This window comes from Notolepis coatsorum (genome assembly GCF_963971535.1).
Source record: "Notolepis coatsorum genome assembly, chromosome: 1".
In the NCBI taxonomy this organism is placed as follows: domain Eukaryota; kingdom Metazoa; phylum Chordata; class Actinopteri; order Aulopiformes; family Paralepididae; genus Notolepis; species Notolepis coatsorum.
The window spans coordinates 292,869,746-292,891,594 of NC_140165.1; the positions used below are offsets into that span (position 1 = coordinate 292,869,746).

Sequence of the window (21,849 nt, forward strand, 5' to 3'; positions counted from 1 at the left end):
AAAAAAATCCAGAAAGAGTGTATATACATTTGACATAGAAGCTGTACATTGGAGGAGGTTGGGTAGGTGGGGTGGGGTGGGGTGGGGCTATACATTGGAGGTGGGGGGGGGGGGGGACACACTGTACACTGTACATTGGAATACTGACATACATTTGACATAGAAACTGTACATTGGAGGAGGTTGGGTAGGTGGGGTGGGGTTGGGTGGGGCTGTACATTGGAGGTGGGGGGGGGGGGGGGACACTGTACACTGTACATTGGAATACTGACATACATTTGACATAGAAACTGTACATTGGAGGAGGTTGGGTAGGTGGGGTGGGGTTGGGTGGGGCTGTACATTGGAGGTGGGGGGGGGGTTGGGTAGGGGGGGGGGCACTGTACATTGGAATACTGACAAGGCCATACTTGGTCTTTACTGTACAACTGGGTTAGGACATTTGTAGGGGCCAGTTTCGAATTGCAGTCTCCCGTAGGTGTTCTTTGAGAGTGTTTTTGAAAGTGGGTAGTGATTCACATTCCTTTACAGCTTTGGGTAGGGCGTTCCACATTGATGTGGCATAATTGCGAAACGTGTTTAGTCCCTTGTTTGAGCCAAATCTGGGTTTTACATGATTTGTGGAGCTCCCTCTGGTGTTGTGATCGTGGTATTCACTGACCTTTGGGAAGTATTTTGACATGTACATGGGTACATTGGTCGTGTAGTGTATCTTGTAGACCAGGCCCATTGCAAGTTGCTGTACTCTGTCGTCTACTCTAAGCCATCCTAGGTTGGCAAAGTGGGCAGGGGTGAGGTGGGTTCTAGGAGTCAGGTCAAGCAGTAGTCTGACTAGTTTGTTTTGAGATGTTTGTAATTTGGTTTTTAGTGCCTTTGAGGTGCTTTGGTACCATGAGGTGCAAGCATAGTCGTAGTACCCTTGAATGAGTGCTCCTGCCAGAGTCTTCAGGGTATTCTTGTTTACCAGAGAGGAGATCCGGTACAAGAATCGAGTTCGTTGGTTGACCTTTTTTATTACATTGGATGCCATTTTGTCACAGGAAAGATTATGTATGCTTTCAGCGTCATCGATAAAATTGTTCCCAATTCATTGTCTATGGAGCAGCTTCAGACTTTATACCTGATGACATCACAAGTTTGAGTTTTAGCACTCTAGTTTGGATTTGGGTGTGAGGTTTTGTCCGCTGCTCACCTACTCGCTCTGTTCCTTTAAGCCTGTTGCTCACCTACTCGCTCTGTTCCTTTAAGCCTACTGTTAATCAATTGCATTCTCCTCACCTCACTAGCCCCCACCCTCGCGTTCGTTACTCTCGTTTTCTCTTCAGCAGCCACACCCTTGGACTACCTGTCATTATGTGTTTGATTGGTCTGGTGCCGAACACACACTTTTAGTTTCAAGTATCAATTACCTTCACGCACCTGATGTTTATTCTAATTAGTTCCCCTGTGGGCTTTAAGTACCTCGCTCTTCCCCTCTGTCCCTTGTCGGGTCGTGCCCTTATCATTCCGTATCATATCTCTATCACCAAGACTCCTTCGGGAGGATCTCTGTCTGTTTATGCTGTTTTCATCTCCGGCGTGAGATGCGCTCTAGCCTTCGCCTCCTGTCGCCGTTGCCTGAGGGAGACACTGGACTGCGCTCTCTGGACTTCCACGGGAGGTGTCCCGGTGTTCCACTTCAGACCTCCGCGCAGCAGACGTCCTGACACGCATCCAGACCTCCGCGCAGCAGACGCCCAGACGCGCATCCAGACCTCCGCGCAGCAGACGCGCTCTTCACTCCAGACGCGCATCGCTTCCTAATACTCTACGGGAGGATGTGTCTCTCCGAGCCGGCGCGCTCTTCCGCGCAGACGCGCTCTTCACTCCTGACGTGCATTCAGACGCACTCCAGATGCGTCCTCCGTACCGGCGCGTACTCCAAGCAGACGCGCACCACTCAGACCTCCGCGCCAGATGCGCCCTCCGTACCGGCGCGTACTCTAAGCAGTCGCGCACCACTCAGACCTCCGCGCCAGATGCGCCCTCCGTACCGGCGCGTACTCCAAGCAGTCGCGCACCACTCAGACCTCCGCTTGGACAACCCGTTTCCCGTGGCGACGCGCTCGCCCCGTTTTGATCCTTCTCTCTTTACGCACAGCGCCTGGGTGAGTTTTTATGACTGTCTTTGATCCTATTCGTTTTTCGTGTGTTTAATGACACTGAAGATATCCTGCTTTTTGTCAGACTGTCACTCACCCAGCGTCAGCTTTTTGGATAGTTCATTGGGATAATCTTTGGCCTTAACATCGCTCACTGTGTGTATACTCACCGAAGATATTATTCACTTGGATTTGTATTTTGGGACTTCACTCACAGTGTGTATATACACAGAAGATTCTGTCACTTGGATTACTCTGTTTTTGGGACAAGTCACCTCTCCTGTCACCTGCTCTGTTCCCAACTGAACTCTGAGCTAACCCGCTCCCTCTCTCCCTCTCGGTCCCGTTTACCACCCTCGGAGATCTGCCGAGAGAGATCTGCAGAGCGGTTCTGACGTCCACCGTCTGCTTCCTCAGACGAACCATCCCGGGAGAAGCTGCAGAGCAGCAACATTCATTAATGCTTGTGTTCCAAGGCCTTACCCTGTTTTCTCTGTCCCAGTATGCAGCTCCAGCCCTCGCCCTGTTCCAAGGCCTTACCCTGTTTTTCTCTAGTCCTCCTAGTCCTCCCTGTCTAGTCCTTCCAGTCCACCCTTTTCCCCAGCCCGCCTCCGCGGGCCTCTGTCCCTGTTACCCCTCTCTAGTCCTCCTAGTCCTCCCTGTCCAGTCCTCCTAGTCCTCCCTGTTCCTGCCTTGTCCCTTGCCCCGGCCCTGTTCCGTTAGCCTTCCCTTAGCCTTCCCATAGCCAGCTCGCCTCTTAAAGGCACTGTGCCTTTTCCCTTTCTTGTTTATCCAGTAATTTGTGTTCTCCCTTAAAGGGACAGTGCCGTTTCTGTGTGTTTTCAATAAATGCCCAGTTCTTGGCTTACTCTCATACCTGTCTTGTGTTGTGCGATTGGGGTCGGTTACAAACCATAACAGGGTGAGAGTTGTTCGTGTTCAATAATATTTTGGACTGTCTTAGACCAAAGGAATAACATATACAGTGTGAATAAAAAAATTGCTGTAGTTCCTCACGCCACGCCCCTTCCGGGAAATTAGGCCTAGATGGCCACCGCTTTAATCAATGTGAGGACAGGGATATTAGCGAGTGCTTAAAATATATCTTAAATTATGGCTATGGGTCTAATACACACGTCGCTTATCAATGAGTTGCTTGCAGTCAACATGTACAAAACGGATTGTTTTTTCATCTGTACATTTCCGTTTTATACCATTTTGAATACGAGTATAGTTTTGGTGATTTCTAGTAATTCCAGAGAAAGACGCGATAATAGCCCTTTAGTGGAATACACAAAACACGTTGTAATTTTTCAGCTGATTTATGAATCGTTTTCAAATAAACGCTAGATTATCGATAGTATATGTGTCCTTTTAAAAGCCCAAAAGGGTGTGTTATCCTGTGCAGGCTATTAGGATGGAGAAGCATCATGCATCACAGGGCCTAGAATGCCTCGACACTTACCGTAGGGTGGCATAGACGGTCTCAGTGGAATTGCTTTGCTAGGGAGCAGCTTGGACCCACGTTTATTTCCTGTCAGCTATTGATATTAGTAAATGCAGCAACAGGAAATAAGCTTGGTTCCATATAGAATGTTTACGTTGAAACAGTCTATAGAATGTGCTATATTAGAATGTTAGGTATTATTCTGTTGATGATTTGATTACTAAGTGAGTTTACAATTCAGTACATACTATGATTAATAAAAGAGAGAGAGGGGGAGAGACTGTAGGTAACAGTACCAGAACTAGACACAAGGGGAATCTAATAACAAAATATGAATAATAAAACAAATATATAATGGTGATGATAAATACAATGAATGAAATAAAATGAGAGAGAGAGAGAGAGAGAGAGAGAGAGAGAGAGAAGGTCACATTATTGACCATGTACTCCCTCTACTGGTCAGTTCTGAAGACTATTAGTAACTGGCTATCAGGAAAATAAAATCACTCATTCCTTTATATTGAACTGCACTTAAAATCCTGCTGTGTGAAATGTATTGGGTTTGAGACAAAAGGAAAAAGAAAGCAGGCCTTATTCCCAAAACAAAACATTATATAAAAGGTTGATGAGGGGGTAAGAATAGCAACTACCAATATGCTGTAATAATTATTTAGTTGTGAAATTCCAGCTAAATGTGCTGCTTCACAGGATAATTCCACTGCCCTGTGTCATCGACATACTGTCCAGATCCCCCTCCCACACTGAAATCTAATTATATTTATTCAAAGAATCCAGTGACCGATATATTATGTGGCTATAATGAACCGGTTATCCATTCTAAAGATCTCTCAACTGATCCCACCAGGAGGCATATTAAAGTGTGGATTTAGGAAGAGAAAATCTTTATGTGGTATATGCTGAGATTGAATTTGTGTAAACAAGTACATCATCTACTGTAAATAAAGGACCACCGATTACCCTGATTTGAGATGCCAGGAGGGAATGCTTTGTCGCCAGCAGTGTCCACTTCTAACAGATGTAAAGTCATTCCACCAGTTTATACCCTGTATTGTATAACATTGTAATTATAATATTGTACATATAATGTTGTCTGAACATCCAATATGTACAATAACACTGTATACCGTATATGCATTATACCCAATCTGTGCACTGTACATGCGGTATATATACTTATGTATATATATTATATTATATAATATCTGTATATATCCCACACCTACTCTTATTAGTTATACCACTGGCTAGTAATGGCTTACTAGTATAGTGTATTTAGTTTACACTTGTATCACTGTACATAATAATACTGTACATACATACAATAGATATCAGCATATTTACTCAGTAGCTTCGTTGTATATATTCCATTTAATCACTTGTTACATATTGTTAATGCACTTTACTGTTACCTTGCACTTATTTTTGTTGTACTGTACGATGACAATGAATTTGAATCTAATATGTGCTAGACTAACATGAACACAGCATTCAAAGTATGTAGGTCAAATTGAATGTTGAGGTTGATTTATTGAACCACAGCAAAATATTTTCAAGTAAAAAAATGTATCAATTAAAAAAACATAACTGGATAATTACAGTACTTCTTAATTACAGTACGTCCGTCTTCCCTCTGGACAAATAATGCACTTAAGGTGAGGTAGGAGTGGCTAACCGGTACGTAAATCTGTCTCACACGCTGCCTCTATGCCTATTGCCTGCACGTTACACACATGATGAAACTGTCGTCCAACTCTCTGCGAAGGAGTGTGATTCCATCTAAGAAAGAGTCAATCGACCCTGATTCGAGTTTCTGAGAAAGGAAATGTGGGTCAACAGCATCCTAGTAGTTTTCACTCCATACCAACTTTACCATAGTAACCTTTTAGTCTGGGTAAAACTACTATGGGTTGAACCTTATACACCAAAGTAGGTCGCTTACAGTACATGGGGGATTTGTTATGAAGGGGGATCAACAACTCCCCCTAGTGGCCTAACCATTGATTAATTGATTGAAAACTTTATTAACAGATTGCAGAATGGGTACAATACAGTATGGCTCACTACAAAACAACTGCTAAGAGGATGCAGACCAGAAAAATACTTTTTTCTTGTTTACATCGGGGTCCCCCATTTCAATTCATCAGGACATTTATGACATACAAGACATACAGATATACAGAACTGTGTAGTAAAAAGAGATCATAAAAAATATATACATCCGAAGGGGAAGAAACTGTACATTGGAACGGTACCAGACTTCAGTTCTCAAGGTTGACTTTGTACAGTTCCTTGACTCTAGACCTGAAGATTCGATTATTGGAAGAGCCGATGGGCCGATGCTTTCTGGTTCGAATTCCAGAACTACTCATTGTTATTGATTTGAAAGCTCCATTAATGAACTTAAAAGTTGCCCCAATTACAAGGTTGGCTGAAATGTGCACATTCGACCGGATCATAATGCTGCTTGCTTCTTGACGAAACCTGTGTGGAGTGTTGTTTCTGGCAAGTCAGCTGACCTGTCCTTCTCCTGACAAGTCAGTGCAGTTCAGTGCAGTTCAGTGCAACGCTGTGAGTAAGTGCCTGCCGTTCAGACCTCCATGTTATGGAGAGATTGCTCTGTAACAATCTCTTAAAAGTCACTTTCTCCTCCCACGGAGCGGCCGAGGGCATTGAGTGGCGTTTTCAGGTCAGACCATCAGTCTCTCTGTCACCTCCGTCTCTCAAGGCTTCATTCATGAGATGGCCTCTAGAGGGTAGCATATCAATGGAATTGAACAGGATCTGTACAGGATCTGTGCTCGTTTTTCTTTCATGTAAAGAAAAAATAAAAATACATTGATATTAACAATGGGCTTCATTTATCAATATTTCTGCATGTGTAAAAGGTTGTAAGTATAAAAAAAAATAATAAAAAAAATAAAGACTTTACTTAAAATGCATGCCAATTGTTTCCAATGACTCATTATAATCTCAACATAAAAGGTAGAAGTGCCTCTTGGTATTGGTTTAATGTGTGTTGAGTTGGGGAAATTCACAATAGTTGCTATATAGTTATAATATGGTATATAGTGTATATATTAACGGTTGTCACATCGTCACCTTAAACTTCGATGCCCCGAGGATGTGTCGAACCCGGGTCTCCCACGCCGCGGGCAACAACACAGACCGCTATACCAAGAAGTGAACTCACTGCTTTGTAACGTGTCTATGTGACTTTTGAGGATGAGAGTGAGTTTAACCCATAGCACCGCTACTCACCCCAGCCCTTCGTGACTGCGCTTCACGATACCATCCGTTACATATATAGCTATAAAATAACGTATTACACTGAATTTCTCCAGACCGCTTGGCAGAGTCTGAGGTGTGGCCAGCAGTAGCAACCCCTCCCCTATCCCCACTCAACTCCAACCAGCACATCCAACCAAAACCAAGAAAACTGTAAATAAAGTGCAATACCAAGCGGGGCTCTTTAGCCAAGAGGTCACCGTTGTTGACCCCTCCCTGCTGAACAGGCGCCCCCCGACCGACCGGTAGGAGTCGCTGTTGCAATGACCAGGACTCATACCCCACAGCTTCCCACCCTTTCGTAGGGCCGTCTGACCAAGCCAGAGGTGCCGCTGCTGGGAATTGAACCCGGGTCTCTGCGGTGGTAGGCGAGTGCTTAGACCTCTACACTACCCAGCCAGCCAGTGCATATATTTAAAAAGCTCTCTGTACAATTGTTTTGTTTGATAAAGAATGTGGCTGTTGCTTGCAGCTTCCTCTTCATCATATGATGAGTATGGTACCAAAACACATGAGGAAACCACATATCAGAGTGACACATCACGTGTTGCGGCTACACACCACTCACCTTGTACGACATCATCTCTTATGACTGCTTGCTAACCATCTCACCAGCGACTGCAAAGAAAGAGGAACGCGTCAGCTTTCCAAATGAATACACGATTGACGACACGTCTCTCACAGTGAGCTCTTTCAGTGAGCATTTCTCACCGTTCATCTTCAGGGACGCTGGGTCGATGTACATGGGATCCGGCTGGTCGCTCTCCTGGTCGTAGAGGAACTGTCTGAACACGCTGCATACCATCTCGCGACTCAGCACGAAGCCCTGCAGCTGAGCGTGGTCTGCGGGCATCACAAACATCAGCTGATACTGGGCGATGACGGAGCCATTACTGTGAGGGGCACAAAACACACCGGAGCCTTAACACATTAACTGCCACGGAGTTTGCCCGTCTCATCCCACTCTCTGCCACCACTCTAAGCCTATGGAGATGTTCACCTTCTTTGCAGGGCTATAACTTTTTAAATTGTATTGCTAAATTGACATTACTATGGCCCATTCAACATCGATTATCTATCGTTCAGGATGTAGGAACGTTATACTTTTTCATTCATAGATTCATACGAAAATACCGTCTAGAATATAAATATGTTTTTATCGTTTTCTGCAGTAATTCCTAGAACGTGAGTTATAGGCATAAACGCATATATAGATTATCCACTGCCGTTTGTTGCCGATACACGCTATATTAAAAAATCCAACTGAATACGATCCTAAACGTTATGCGTCATCATGCGCGGATGAACGGGGGGAGGGGGGGGGGGGGGGTCGTTTATAATTCCGTGATCGTCAGTAAATGCTTTATGTAGTATGGGTGATATATTGATCAGAGCAGTTTGCATTAATAATAATAAACACTGACGCTGAAAATGACGTCAGCGTCCTCTTACCGTTCGCCGATGAGACTGGAGGAAAAAGATCCCACTTATTTGACGTGGATCGACTAGATCCATTTCCGGTTTGTATAATAATAATAAACGCCCAAATCATATCGATTATTGAGTTATGGCAGCGATCCATATACACGATGTGTGTCTAGAGTCCCGCAACAATATGTGAGTGCCGGACGCATTTCCCCGGTGCACCGAGATCACCAGAGATCCATTTCCGGTTGTAACTTGCCGATCATCCACCAGGTGGCAGTATTGAAGCGTTGCAGAGTTGTGCAGGCTCCCACTGCATCAGACCAGGCTCCGTGAGGGAATTATGAATACCATGGCGAAAAAATGAAATATGATCTCAATAACGTTGTACGCCGTGGAATGGCAGAATTAGCATGACCTTGAAACACGTTGTACGACGTTTTTGGCGCAGGATGTGTTAAACACTCTCGTAACCTCTCATCCACAGGGAGGACCACAAAAAGCTAAATAAAAAATACAAAAAATACTTTTACATATGGAAGATGTGAAGATACTTGTAGGTGTGAGGGTTGTGGCTATACATTACTGTGGAAGTCTGAAAGCATGTAAGTGTTACCTGAAACAGTGTATTTCAGCCTTGGAGAAGTAGCGGGCCAGTGCATGGGAGGAGCTGTACACATCAATCAGCTGAACCAGGAAACAGAAAGAAGGAAATATGAATTTTGTTCAATTGATAAATGACCTATTCCAATTTCCCAAGGAACTTCCCTCTGTTGCTCAAGCCACCTCAAGTCACTCCACACCACACCACCATTCTTGCTACAATATGACCTGAATAGACATGACTATAGTTACTAGGAGTGGACGATACATTTGCACTGCTGTATTTAATTTAATTTTCATTTGATTTCTCGGAAACCATTGAGGGGTGGGGCCTCCAATGATGTCAATTATTTTTAGATTTTTAGAAGATTACAATAGACAGAAAGAAAACAAATATAACAAAAACAAAGATATATCAGACGATAAGAACACAAATATTAACATTTGGTTAAAATTATTTCAATGCAATACTAAAACAATTACATTAAAAAACATTAAGACTTAAAAGCATATTTCTAAAATGTCTCAGTGTTATCAGGGAATCAATATTTCAAGTGCATTGTAAGTTATTCCACAAGTCCAGAGCACAACATCTAAAAGCAGTCTTTCCCGGTTCTGAGTTGACCCGAGGAACATGTAGTGTAATCCAGTCCTAAGAGCGGGTTTGATAAATCCCTACATTGAGGAACTGAAGAACAAAATGTCCTATCTGCATAAGAGAAAAGTGGGGGAAAACCTCATATCTGCACTTTTCGAGGCACTAATACCTGGTCGGTATTGTTAACACATAATATAGTAATATAGTCCAGTGTATTGTATTGGGTATCCTTAAAAAATAGCATTCTGAGTTTGATAAGCTCCTACATGAGGTCTAATAGTGAAGTAATGTAAATTGGTCATTTGTTTAGGAGTGCTTTGTAAATAAACATACAGTATACCAGTGTTGACCTTTTCATAGAGTACAATGATGGGTAATGTAGGTATCACCAGTAATACATCTAAGAGCAGAGTAATGTACAGCATTACACACATTTTCCCATATTGTTTCCATCTACGATGTGTAGTACACATAGAACTGCTGACCATTAGCTTTGACTACAGACAATCACTCCTAGTCTTCACATTGAAAAGGATACGCCAATACAGTAGCTGTTCTTTCTTTAATCCACACTAACCCTCGGAAAAACTTTGTTTACAAGTGACAGTTGTGATCGGAGTATCAAGAAAAGAGGGAAAAACATTTAACCAAACCTTCTGTTCGAGTTCAGTGGAGAGGGCGTCGCTCTGAACGGAGGAGGCGTTGAGGAGCTCGTCTGAGAAGATCTGATTGGTCAGTCGGAAGCTGCCGTTGAAGTACCGGGGGGTCTGGAACGACGAGCGGTCGTACTTCTCATCCAGATCGTCATAGATCACTGTTGTTCAGAGAGAAACTGTGTGAAAGGCTCACATCTGTACACAGGCTGATTGGCAGGTCAGTATTATAGTATTATACAGTGAGAGAGTGAGCGAGTGACGTCGTTAAAGTAGGAACAGCTTTTCTAAGTAAATTCAGCTTAACCCTTTCACTGCCACGGTTACCGTCGGTAGTGTGATAGTAAAGGGTTAACCTTCTGTAGTGTGGCAGTGAAAGGGTTAACCTGCTGTTGTGTGGCAGTGAAAGGGTTAACCTTCTGTGTATTGTCGCAGTGAAAGGGTTAACCGTTTGGTAGTGCGGCAGTGAAAGGGTTAATACTACTATCAGTTCCACCCTTTCTTGCCTGTGAACCCATGACTCGCATGCTTGAGAGCATAATAGACTTTCGTGTTACACCCACCCACCCGAAGGGTATGATTTGACCCAGAAGAGAGTGTTACCATCAGATGAAGCCGTTACAAAGATGTGGGTATAAGGCACTTTATGGGCTCCATCTTAGCAATGAGTATCATCTCATGCCTTGTCTCCACCAATCAGGGTTTACCCATGCTGTCTGGCACACAGTGAGCGTTGTCCATTGTCTTTAGAGCCTGGCCAAACCTGGCTGGACCCCGGCTGAGACAGCCAACTTTCACAACCTGGCTGGGACTGTTGTAATCATCTGGTTTTAGCTTGTGTACCACAATTGCTGGTGTGAATTTTGAAAGGTTGCCTAGCAACCGGAGAGTTTACAAAAAAAAAACGCAATGGAGACAGAAAACCCAACCATACCATACCATGCTAGACCATGGCTAGCCCCAGCCAGGCTGAACATCTATCACTCGTCTATCAGAGTAAAAGGTTGAAACCATGTAGTGATGAGCCCCTTAAAAGGTACAATCTGTAATGTCGTCAAACAGTGACCTCTAGGCAAAAGGGCCCCGCTTGGTACTGCGCTTTGTTTACTTTTGTTGTTTTAATCTGATGTGTGGGTTGGAGTTTAGTAAGGTATAGTGAATGTCTCCAGACCTCTCTTGGCAGAGCCTGGGGTGTGGCCGGCAGTAGCAACCCCTCCCCTTTAGCCACTGAAATCCAATCCACACATCAGTCAAAAACAAAAACTGTAAACAAATCCCAGTACTATGTTGTCACCTTTTGCCTAAAGGTCGCTGGACCATGGGAGTAAATGCTGGAGGTCACATGACCCCGGTGAACAAAAGGTGGAATGCGAGGTGCCTGCCTGTAGCGGCTGACAGAGTCATATTTACAACTAACACTGTCTTAGTCTGATGGCGTAACTTTACCTGTGCACAAGAACAGCGATATCCCAATTACGGCGAGGATGAGGAGGAAGATGCAGAGGATGACCATCCACAGTCTGACTCTCCAGAAGAGCACATCGTTCAGCTCTCTCTTTACCCTGCACACCGAGCCCATCTAGGAACAGCAGATGATGAGAGATCAGGTTTATTATCCAAGCAGGGTCATCAACAACAGCGACTATACTGGAATTATTGGAGAATAAGAGAATGTACAAAGGTAAAGAAAAAATTATAATAATAATAATAATAATAATAATAATAATAATAATAATAATAATAATAATAATAATAATAATAATAATAATAATAATAATAATAATAATAATAATAATAATAATAATAATAGACAATATACAATAGATAATATAATGTATAACATATAATATAATAAAATAGAGAGATAAAAGAGGCACAAACACAGGTTTAGGCACAAGACTGCTATTTGTGGAGGCAGGATGGCCTAGAGGTAAAGAGGCCGGCCAGTAACCGAAAAGTCGCTGGTTAGATCCCCGCCACAGACATGAGAGTGTATTCCAGCTGGAAGATGGTGACTGAAGGGTGGCTGGTATTACATATATGGTGCCCTTGAGCAAGGCACTGAACCCCAAAACTGCTCCAGGGGCGCTGCACTGTGGGCAACCCTGCACTCTTCTGACCTCTCTGATGAAATGCATGTGTGTGTGTGTGTGTGTGTGTGTGTGTGTGTGTGTGTGTGTGTGTGTGTGTGTGTGTGTGTGTGTGTGTGTGTAACAAGGAGGGATATGTGAAAATGTCAATTGCCTTGTGTACATTGATAATAAAGTAATCTTCTATTCTTCTTCTTCTTCTTCTTCTTCTTCTTCTTCTTCTTCTTCTTCTTCTTCTTCTTCTTCTTCTTCTTCTTCTAAGACTTCTTCTAAGACTGCTATTTTACATGACATGTCTATGTTAGCCGATATAAACAGATATTGTCATAACATTCGAAAATCATTTAGATAGTAGTCTCTATGCGGTAGTAATACAGCACACAACAATCACTGAAAATACTTTCAAATAGCAAAATACTGGAATAATAACAGAAGTGAGCGTCCATGGTAATATACTGTAGCCTGAAATCACTAGCGAGTACAAAGTCCTGATTGTGTGAATAGTTCTGGTAGTTCTGGTAGTAGTCGACAACTTACACGATGAACCTCTCGTTTAAAGTGTGATGGTTGAAGAAAGAAATGTAATGACAATGAGGATTGTTAAAAAATAAAAATAAAAAAATTAAGTATCGTTTTTTTTTTAATATATATCTTTGTTAAAAACAATTTAAATAACGAAAACGTTTCAAACCTGTTCACGAGTGATTGTAGGCCGACTGTCTCTGGGCCACACTGAAGCATTTTGAGATTCTGCAGCATCACCGTCACGGCGCACCACCTTGAGAACAAACACGAGAACAAACCACAGTCTTATGTCACTTTTCACATCCTTCCGAAACCTTCTCTTTACTATAAAAGTGACGCAGGGCCTACTCAAGGAAGGAGATGTTATGCTGACTGGTCGTGTTTAGGAGGGAACTTAAACCTAATCCTAAATCAGAGGCTTGACCTGCTCTGAGAACTAGAGACTCATATCCACGTGCACTCACTGGACTATCTTGTATTTTGTACTTTTTATATTGTATTTGTATTTTATATTGTATCTATAGTGTATGGATACTGGACTGTATAGGACTGTGAAGCTCTGTATCCCCCCCACCCCCTGTAATCCCCCATGCTGCTTTGACACCTGAATTTCTTCAAGGGGATTAATAAAGGATCATCTTATCTCGTCTTATCTTTACAAGTTGGACAAGACGTTTTCCCATGGCTCACAATACAGTAAAGAACCATACCATACAATGTACAGTTTCTATGTCAAATGTATGTCAGTATTCCAATGTACAGTGTGTGTCCCCCCTACCCAACCCCCCCCCCCCCCCCCCCCCCCCCCCACCTCCAATGCACAGCCCCACCCCACCTACCCAACCTCCCCCAATGCACAGTTTCTATGTCAAATGTATATACTCTTCTTCTGGATTTTTTTAGTATCACAAACAGTACTGTATTTGAAAATCTGGTATGTCATAAATGTATAGATGTAGCAGTACTGTCTATCTGTATGTCATGTGTGTCATATGATGAATTGAAAATGGGGGACCCTGATGGAAACAAGACGAAAGTCTTTCTCAGGTCTGCATCCTCTTAACAATTGTATGTATTGAGCTGTACTGTACTGTACCCATTCTGCAATCTGTTAATAAACTTTTCAATCAATTCAATTCAATCAAAAACTATACCATACAATACAGGCCTATTAGTCTGTTTCACCACAAACATCTCATTACACATTTAAAGGAGAGGTAAATACAAAAAGGTTATTCCAATAAATGTGGACACTAAAATGAAAACTACACCACAAAGCAACATTGGTCTCATTTGGTAGAATATGTATGGGTATACCGCATATTTACATTTATACATTTTCTTATTTACAAATATACTATACCCATATTTTTCTGAATATACCTGCATATAACCCCTCTATATACTGTACTTGCTTGTACACCTGCATATAACCCATAGCTCTGTATGATAGCATGTACAATAATGCTGTATATACCATATATATATATATTTATTCTCACCGCATATATACATATCCTCACCTACCTGTACTTACCTGCACATAGTCCTTTACTATATCTATATCTGTACATATCCTACTCTTACTAGTTACGCTGCTGACCATACTGTCTTTATACCTATATCACTGTACATATTATACTACAATTCTGTACATAAATCTGATTAGCACTACACTCAGTAGTACTAATTTGTAATTTTGTACCCAGTTCAATCACCTGTATATTGTATATTGTTGTTGCACTGCTACATTTGCACTCTGGTTGGATGCCAAACTTATTTTCTTTGTATACATGTACTGTATAACGACAATAAATTTGATTAAAATCTAATCGAATCTAATATGATTCAGCCATACAACTATTAGGGGTGAGCATCACCAGAGGCCCCACAATACGATATTATCACGATACTGGAGTCACGGTATTCTAATATTGTGATATTGCAATATGATATTTGCAATACAAATATATATATCATCCGTTTTATCTAATAGAAAAAATAAAGCTAAATATCAATACTTGGCATCAGTGTATCAATATAATCGGCTCACGATGTATCGTTGTACCCCCCCCCCCCCCCCCCCAACAACTATGTTTATGTGGCTGGACAAAGTGTTTTTCACAGCATGTAGTTTTGGAAAGAGGGCGATATCACACCCTCTTCCTCTAATAAATCAAATCAAACTGCCAAAACACATTGTGAGTCTCCCGCTCCCCAACTTAAAAGCCATTGTCTCAGGAGGGGAAATTCAAGTTGATTGAGGAAGTAAAAGTATAATCAATTTAATGTTGTTGTTGTGAATACCTCTCTTTCTAGAACACCACGCAACAAGTTGTGTTTGTTGTTTCATTCCTCATTGCAGGAGGTCAGCCTACATCTCTACAGTAAGTATGAATGCCTGTGGTGTAATTTTCCTTCAAATAAAAATATGGTAACACTTAAAAGGTACAATCTGTAATACTGTGTCAAACAGCGACCTCTGGGTAAAAGAGCCCTGCTTGGTATTGTGCTTTGTTTAGTTGTCTTTTTTGTTTTGGTCTGACACATGTTGTGGAGTTTAGTAACTTATTATACTGTGAATTTCTCCAGACCTCTCTTGGCAGAGCCTGAGGTGTGGCCAGCAGTACCAGCCCCTCTTTTATCGCCACTCAACTCCAACCCATACATCAGACAAAAACAAAAACATTTAACAAAGTGTGATACTAAAGATGGGCTATTTTGCCTAGAGATCACAGGTTTCTTTTTTTTTCTTGTATTTTGCAGCCATCCCAATTTAGTCATTATGCTAATTCCCTTCCTGACCGTTGCGCGCATTGCCCCACTGTCGGCCTGGGGAGGGTGTAGAACTACCTCATGCCTCCACCAATACATGTGGAGTCGCCAGCCGCTTCTTTTCACCTGACAGCGAGGAGTTTCAATGGGGGAACGTAACGCGTGCAGAGGTTCATGCTATTTCCCCCAGATCCCCTCCCTGCTGAACAGGCGCCCCGACCGACCAGTAGGAGTCGCAGTTTACAATGACGGACACATACCCACCAGCTTCCCACCCGCTAACACTGCCAATTGTGTTAGTAGGGACGCGTGTATACCTTCCGCAACGGAATTCGGTTTCCGGGTTCCTCTGATTGGCCGCGACCGCCACGTGACCCGCCCCCCTATCCAGCGCTGCTGCTGCCGCTCGCTTCCTCAATTTATACGCATGGAAATATTGACTGAATGAATGAATTAATGAATGAATGAAAACTTTATTTAACAGATTGCAGAATGGGTACAATACAGTACGGCTCAATACACACAATTGTTAAGGGGATGCAGACCTGAGAAAGACGTTTGTCTTGTTTACATCAGGGTCCCCCATTTTCAATTCATATAGAACGACTACGCCGTAACAAATCATTAAAAAGATATACCGTTAACTGGAATATGTTGTGCCTTTACACATATGTTGGATTATGTAATTGGTTTGTCATGACAAACAAATAAAAAAATCGTGATTTACCCGCTGGCTACAACAACACACAGTGACTGCATGTAGTCACTGTGTGTTGATGTTGTAGCCACCTCCTCAGAGGCAGGCGTACTAAGCTCCCCCTTAAGCTCCAGGCTGAAAACCCGCAGTTCTTGCCCGACTGATGGGAGCCGAATCCCCGGATCCGATTTGTCTGATGAATACCCCCAAAACATGGAGGTCCCGAATGCATGGAAGTATTGATTGCGCCGTAACAAATCATTAAAAAAAGATACCGTTAACTGGAATATGTTGTGCCTTTACACATATGTTGGATTATGTAATTGGTTTGTCATGACAAACAAATAAAATATCGCATCGCCGGCTGTCTCTGGCTTGCTCCAGCGGACACCAGAGCTCAGCCCGCGGCGAGAATGTGCTGCCGCAAGCGGCATCGCTGAGCTCTGACTACATGCAGTCACTGAGTGTTGTTGTAGCCAGCGGGTAAATCGCGATTTTTTTATTTGTTTGTCATGACAAACCAATTACATAATCCAACATATGTGTAAAGGCACAACATATTCCAGTTAACGGTATATTTTTTTAATGATTTGTTACGGCGTAGTCGTTCTATATGAATTGAAAATGGGGGCCCCTGATGTAAACAAGACAAACGTCTTTCTCAGGTCTGCATCCCCTTAACAATTGTGTGTATTGAGCCGTACTGTATTGTACCCATTCTGCAATCTGTTAAATAAAGTTTTCATTCATTCATTCATTCAGTCAATACTTCCATGCGTATAAATTGAGGAAGCGAGCGAGTCCGCGGTCGCTCGGCAGCAGCGCTGGATATGGGGGCGGGTCACGTGGCGGTCGCGGCCAATCAGAGGAACCCGGAAACCGAATTCCGTTGCGGAAGGTATACACGCAACTAATGAGGAACTGTATGGCAACATGTAAAGGTAACATACCGTATACATACAGTATACCAATATATGATGGTAGGAACAAATATAGGAACATGCCAGCATTATGGTAAATACACAATTACCATCTTCTCCAGAGTCAGACAAGAAGATAGATACCAATATTCTTTCTGTGCGTTCAGTAGAAAGCAATCCGGCTGCAAGCTAGCCTAGTTTAGCACAAATGAATGGAAGCGGATGCGGATCAGCGAGCCTAGCTTAAAACTCCAGGTGAGGCGTTTTTGGCCAACAGCTAGGCTAACTGATCAGTATCCACTTGCATAACTTTTAGAATTAGCGGTAAGCAGGTAGAAAATTGGTATTTGAGAGTCAGATGGATGGTTCTTCACTGAATCTGTGTCATCGGGAAGCAACATAGAAGCCATTCTGATGGGATTTCCCTGAACTGAATCATAATGTCAGATTCGAGTACAGACGGTACTACTATAAATAAACGATTTCTCCACATGTAGTTCCTCATCAGTTCCATGGTATGTAATCGTCATTATTGTGCCCCCTAAAGTTATTGTTTAGTGTTACCATAAATATTTTGGAGATCGGGCCTTCTCTCGCACTGCACCCCGACTCTGGAACTCCCTCCCCCAGTCCATCAGAGACTCCCCTACACTCTCCACCTTCAAAGCTCGCCTCAAAACCCACCTGTTCTCCCTTGCCTTCAACCCCCCCCCCCCCCCCCTCCAACCTGATTGATGTCTGTCTCCAGTCTTTTTGTGCTATCATCCTGTCTTCCCTGTTCCCCCCATGGTATCATGTTCCTTTTGTTTTGTTTCTTTGTTGTTTCTTTGTTTTTGTTTCTTTGCTTTTTTTTTCTTTTTTTTCCCTTACTTTGCTCCTGACTATTGTCAGCGACTTCGGGTTATTGAGAAGCGCTATATAAATTAAATGAATTATTATTATTATTATTATTATTATTATTATTATTATTATTATTATTATTATTATTATTATTATTATTATTATTATTATTATTATTATTATTATTATTTATAAACATTAATAGGATCAAATTAGAAACCTAATCCATTATGAAATCAAGAGATACCATACTCATCTGGAGCTGCTGCCTTGACGGAGACACACATTTATTATAACCTGGCTTCATTCATTTAGCTTATTAATAACCTTAATTGAGTCACATGAGTTGGGACATGTGACATCATTCCTTCCGACTCTTAAAACTCAATAACTATCAAACCAAATGAATGTGTACAAGCCAGGTTATAATTTTGCTAGCCTATGTGTGAGATCGTGGACATAATAAATCAGCTTGATTTTTAACTGTGTTCTTTTTTACACCCCTGCTGCTATATCACAATAGAGGCAGACAATCTCTGAAGTACCCAATAAAATCTTTTTTACCCGTATCCCTGATATGGCTGTTTGTCTTCTTAACACTGTCAATGCAACAATTCAAGCAAGTGTCTCTCTGATAACAAAGCCAGCGGGACGTGAGTCACAATTTACAAAACAACCGTCAATGAGATCCATCTTGTAGCTAAATCACATTGCTGGAATCATGGCAGCATTTTCAGTGAAAAGGAATCATTTTGATTGCATTTTCTCAAAGTTCCAGTCTTGGCTCTCTAGGAGCTTCAAAAGAAATGTTCAACAAACTTAAAAGGACACGCCAACATTTTGGTAAATTAGCTTATCGTCTTCTCCAGAGAGAGACAATAAGATAGATACCAGTTTCCTCTCTGTGCGTTCAGTAGAAAGCTATCTGGCTGCATGTTAGCCTAGCTTAGCACAATGAATGGAAGTGACGGGTTGTCCAACTAACACCTCTCCCGAAGGCTACCCGTCACTGTCTGCTTCCATTCATTGTGCTAAGCTAGGCTAACATGCAGCCAGATAGCTTTCTACTGAATGGACAGAGAGGAAACTGGTATCTATCTTCTTGTCTCTCTCTGGAGAAGACGGTAAGCTAATTTCCACAAATGTTGGCGTGTTCCTTTAAGACTGAACCTGTCCGAAAGGTTCAGAGTGAATAATGGATGTTGAATTCTGGCTTGTGTAGATTTTTGTTTGAATCCATTAAAAATAATGTACCGTGCTGTAATGAATTACTAACATGGGTAATGAAAGCTCACCTTTGTCTTAAGAAGCGGCGATACTTCAGCTGCTTCAGGGGCGTTGTAGGTCAGTCCATCCCCGTTACCTGCTTTCACCTGTGAGACAGCAAGTACTGGGAAATATTATTATGAAATCTCAAATCAAAAACAAGACTACACTGCCAGACCCCTATATAGGGCCATATCATATTCAACAAAAAGATGTATAACTGATTACTCTGACTGAATTGTGTAATTCAGAAGTGGGCGGGACTATCCAGCTAGTGATTCAGGGGCTGGTATTTTCCCACGAGGTGCAGCCAACTATTGGTGTAGACAGGTGCAGCTCTGGGAAATCACTTTATGGCAATAATGCAATCTCTGGATGAGTAGCCCAATACCGGCTCATTCAAACGTTTGTTCTCTTGTTTCCATTGTAGTTCACAGAGCTCCTGCAGGAACTGATCACAATGTTCATGGTCACATTTGAGTAATAAAAAAGCACAGTTGACTACAAGGAATCAGGTTATTATATAAAAAAAAAAAAAAAATTACAAAGAAAAGTTACAAAAAAAGTGTAATAACATCAATAACATATTTTACATTTTGTCATTTAGCTGATGCTTTTATCCAAAGCGACTTACAAGTTCTGTACAACAAGTCAGCAGGAAGGGCTGAACTCTTTCAGCTGAGTAACAATGTCCATCAAACAGTGTTGAAATGTGGGCGCTGCAGTGTTGAGTGCATAGAGACATAGTAGACCTCTGGTAGTGATATGGGCAAAGGAAGATTATTTAGTGGAAAAGTGCATGATAGTAGAAGACAGTAAAAAGGTTAGTTTTTTGTTTTAGATTTTTCTCTCCCTCCTTTAATGACAAGGAAAACAATAGTTCAAACTTTGGGCACAAGTTATGATTTATGATAAAATGTGATGAAATAATTAAATTTAGTCGGCCTAATAGGCTACAATAACCTGGGTTAATTCGTAAAAAATTTAATAATGAAAGAAATAATAAAGCCTAATAAATAAAAACCAATGTTACTTATATATATAGAATGAGTGAATAAATAAACATGGATGATTTACCAAGACATAGATCATAAACTTATTTTATTAGTCAACTCGTAAGAGTGAGACACTGAAGCAGTCAATGCCAACATATTATGTCAGAAAGTAGAATGCAAATTCTTCGTCCTCTTTGACGGTACTGTATGATCAGGACTTTAGCAGGCATGGTTATCACTATCTATGATCGCGCTGTTGACTTGTGCACTTGAGCTGCAGTAGTCAGTGTTATTAATTATGTTGCCCAGCCAGCAGCCTCCCTCAACCAACGTCGATTAGAACTCACCTGTTCATTGAAAAAACATCTTCCTTCATTATTGTTGGTCGTCTTCTCAAAGGTCTGTAACTCAATGTTGTCCATGTTGACCTACAATCCATGAATTATTAACGTTGAACGCGTCACCCCAACCCGAAACTGCCCTGTTGGTACCTTACTTTTAATTTAATAATGTGACCACTGTCCAAAACTGGCTAGGCTACTGTAAAGTCTTAATGAATTAAACTATGCAATACAAATAAAACCTTACAATTGAATCCGATACGTTTAGACCTGTGAAAGTTCTTGACAAGTGTTAGATAGCTACTTCCTTCACTAGACCGCGAAGACAACGCCTTTAAGTTGCAACGTCAGCACCGAAACCTGAGGAAACTCACCTGAGCACTTCGGGGAGGTCTGAGGTCTGCGCCTGCAGCATACTGACGGGACAACAACCCATTCTCACCCGCAGAGAGTAGGACGACCTTCCACTCGGGCTCCACAGCCTCCACTGTCAAACAATATAGCAGACTGTGGCGTCGTAGCCAGGCTACAGACGCAGAGACAGGGAGTGTGGGGACAACTCAACCTTATAACATTATTATTATATATTGTTGCCTATAATGATACACAAGCAGTGTTGGGGAGTAGGCGTAGCTTCACTTGATTGATTGATTGAAAACTTTATTAACAGATTGCAGAATGGGTACAGTACAGTACAGCTCAATACATACAATTGTTAAGGGGATGCAGACCAGAGAAAGACTTTCGTCTTGTTTACATCAGGGTCCCCCATTTTCAATTCATCGTAACATGACATACAGATAGACAGTACTGCTACATCTATACATTTATGACATACCAGATTTGCAAATACAGTACTGTTTGTGATACAAAAAGAGTCCAGGAAGAAAAAAAAGGGTATATACATTTGGCGTAGAAACTGTACATTGGATTGGGTAGGTGGGGGGGAGGGGACTGTACATTGGAGGTGGTTGGGTGGGTGGGGGGGGGGGGGGGGGGGTTGGGTAGGAGGGGTGGGTGGGGTACACTGTACAACTATACAAACAAAACTGTACATTGGACTATTGACAAGACCATACTTGGTAATTTACTGTACATTGGAGGGGGTTGTGTTAGGACATTTACAGGGGCCAGTTTCGAATTGCAGTCACCCGTAGGTGTTTTTTGAGAGTGTTTTTGAAAGTGGGTAGTGATTCACATTCCTTTACAGCTTTGGGTAGGGCGTTC

General features: G+C 42.1%; 1 protein-coding gene across 1 annotated transcript; it reads right to left on the reverse strand.

The window, feature by feature from the left end:
• Positions 1-5,039: 5,039 nt before the first annotated feature.
• Positions 5,040-20,917, reverse strand: c15h3orf52 (chromosome 15 C3orf52 homolog). The gene is made up of 9 exons (XM_084312843.1): positions 20,629-20,917; positions 19,316-19,393; positions 12,955-13,041; positions 11,620-11,752; positions 10,174-10,334; positions 8,936-9,006; positions 7,606-7,787; positions 7,463-7,512; positions 5,040-6,415 (listed from the first exon to the last, which is right to left on the reverse strand). Exons 1-8 carry the CDS (start codon positions 20,701-20,703, stop codon positions 7,481-7,483), a joined length of 819 nt encoding a protein of 272 aa, XP_084168969.1. The 5' UTR covers positions 20,704-20,917; the 3' UTR covers positions 5,040-6,415; positions 7,463-7,480.
• Positions 20,918-21,849: the final 932 nt, after the last annotated feature.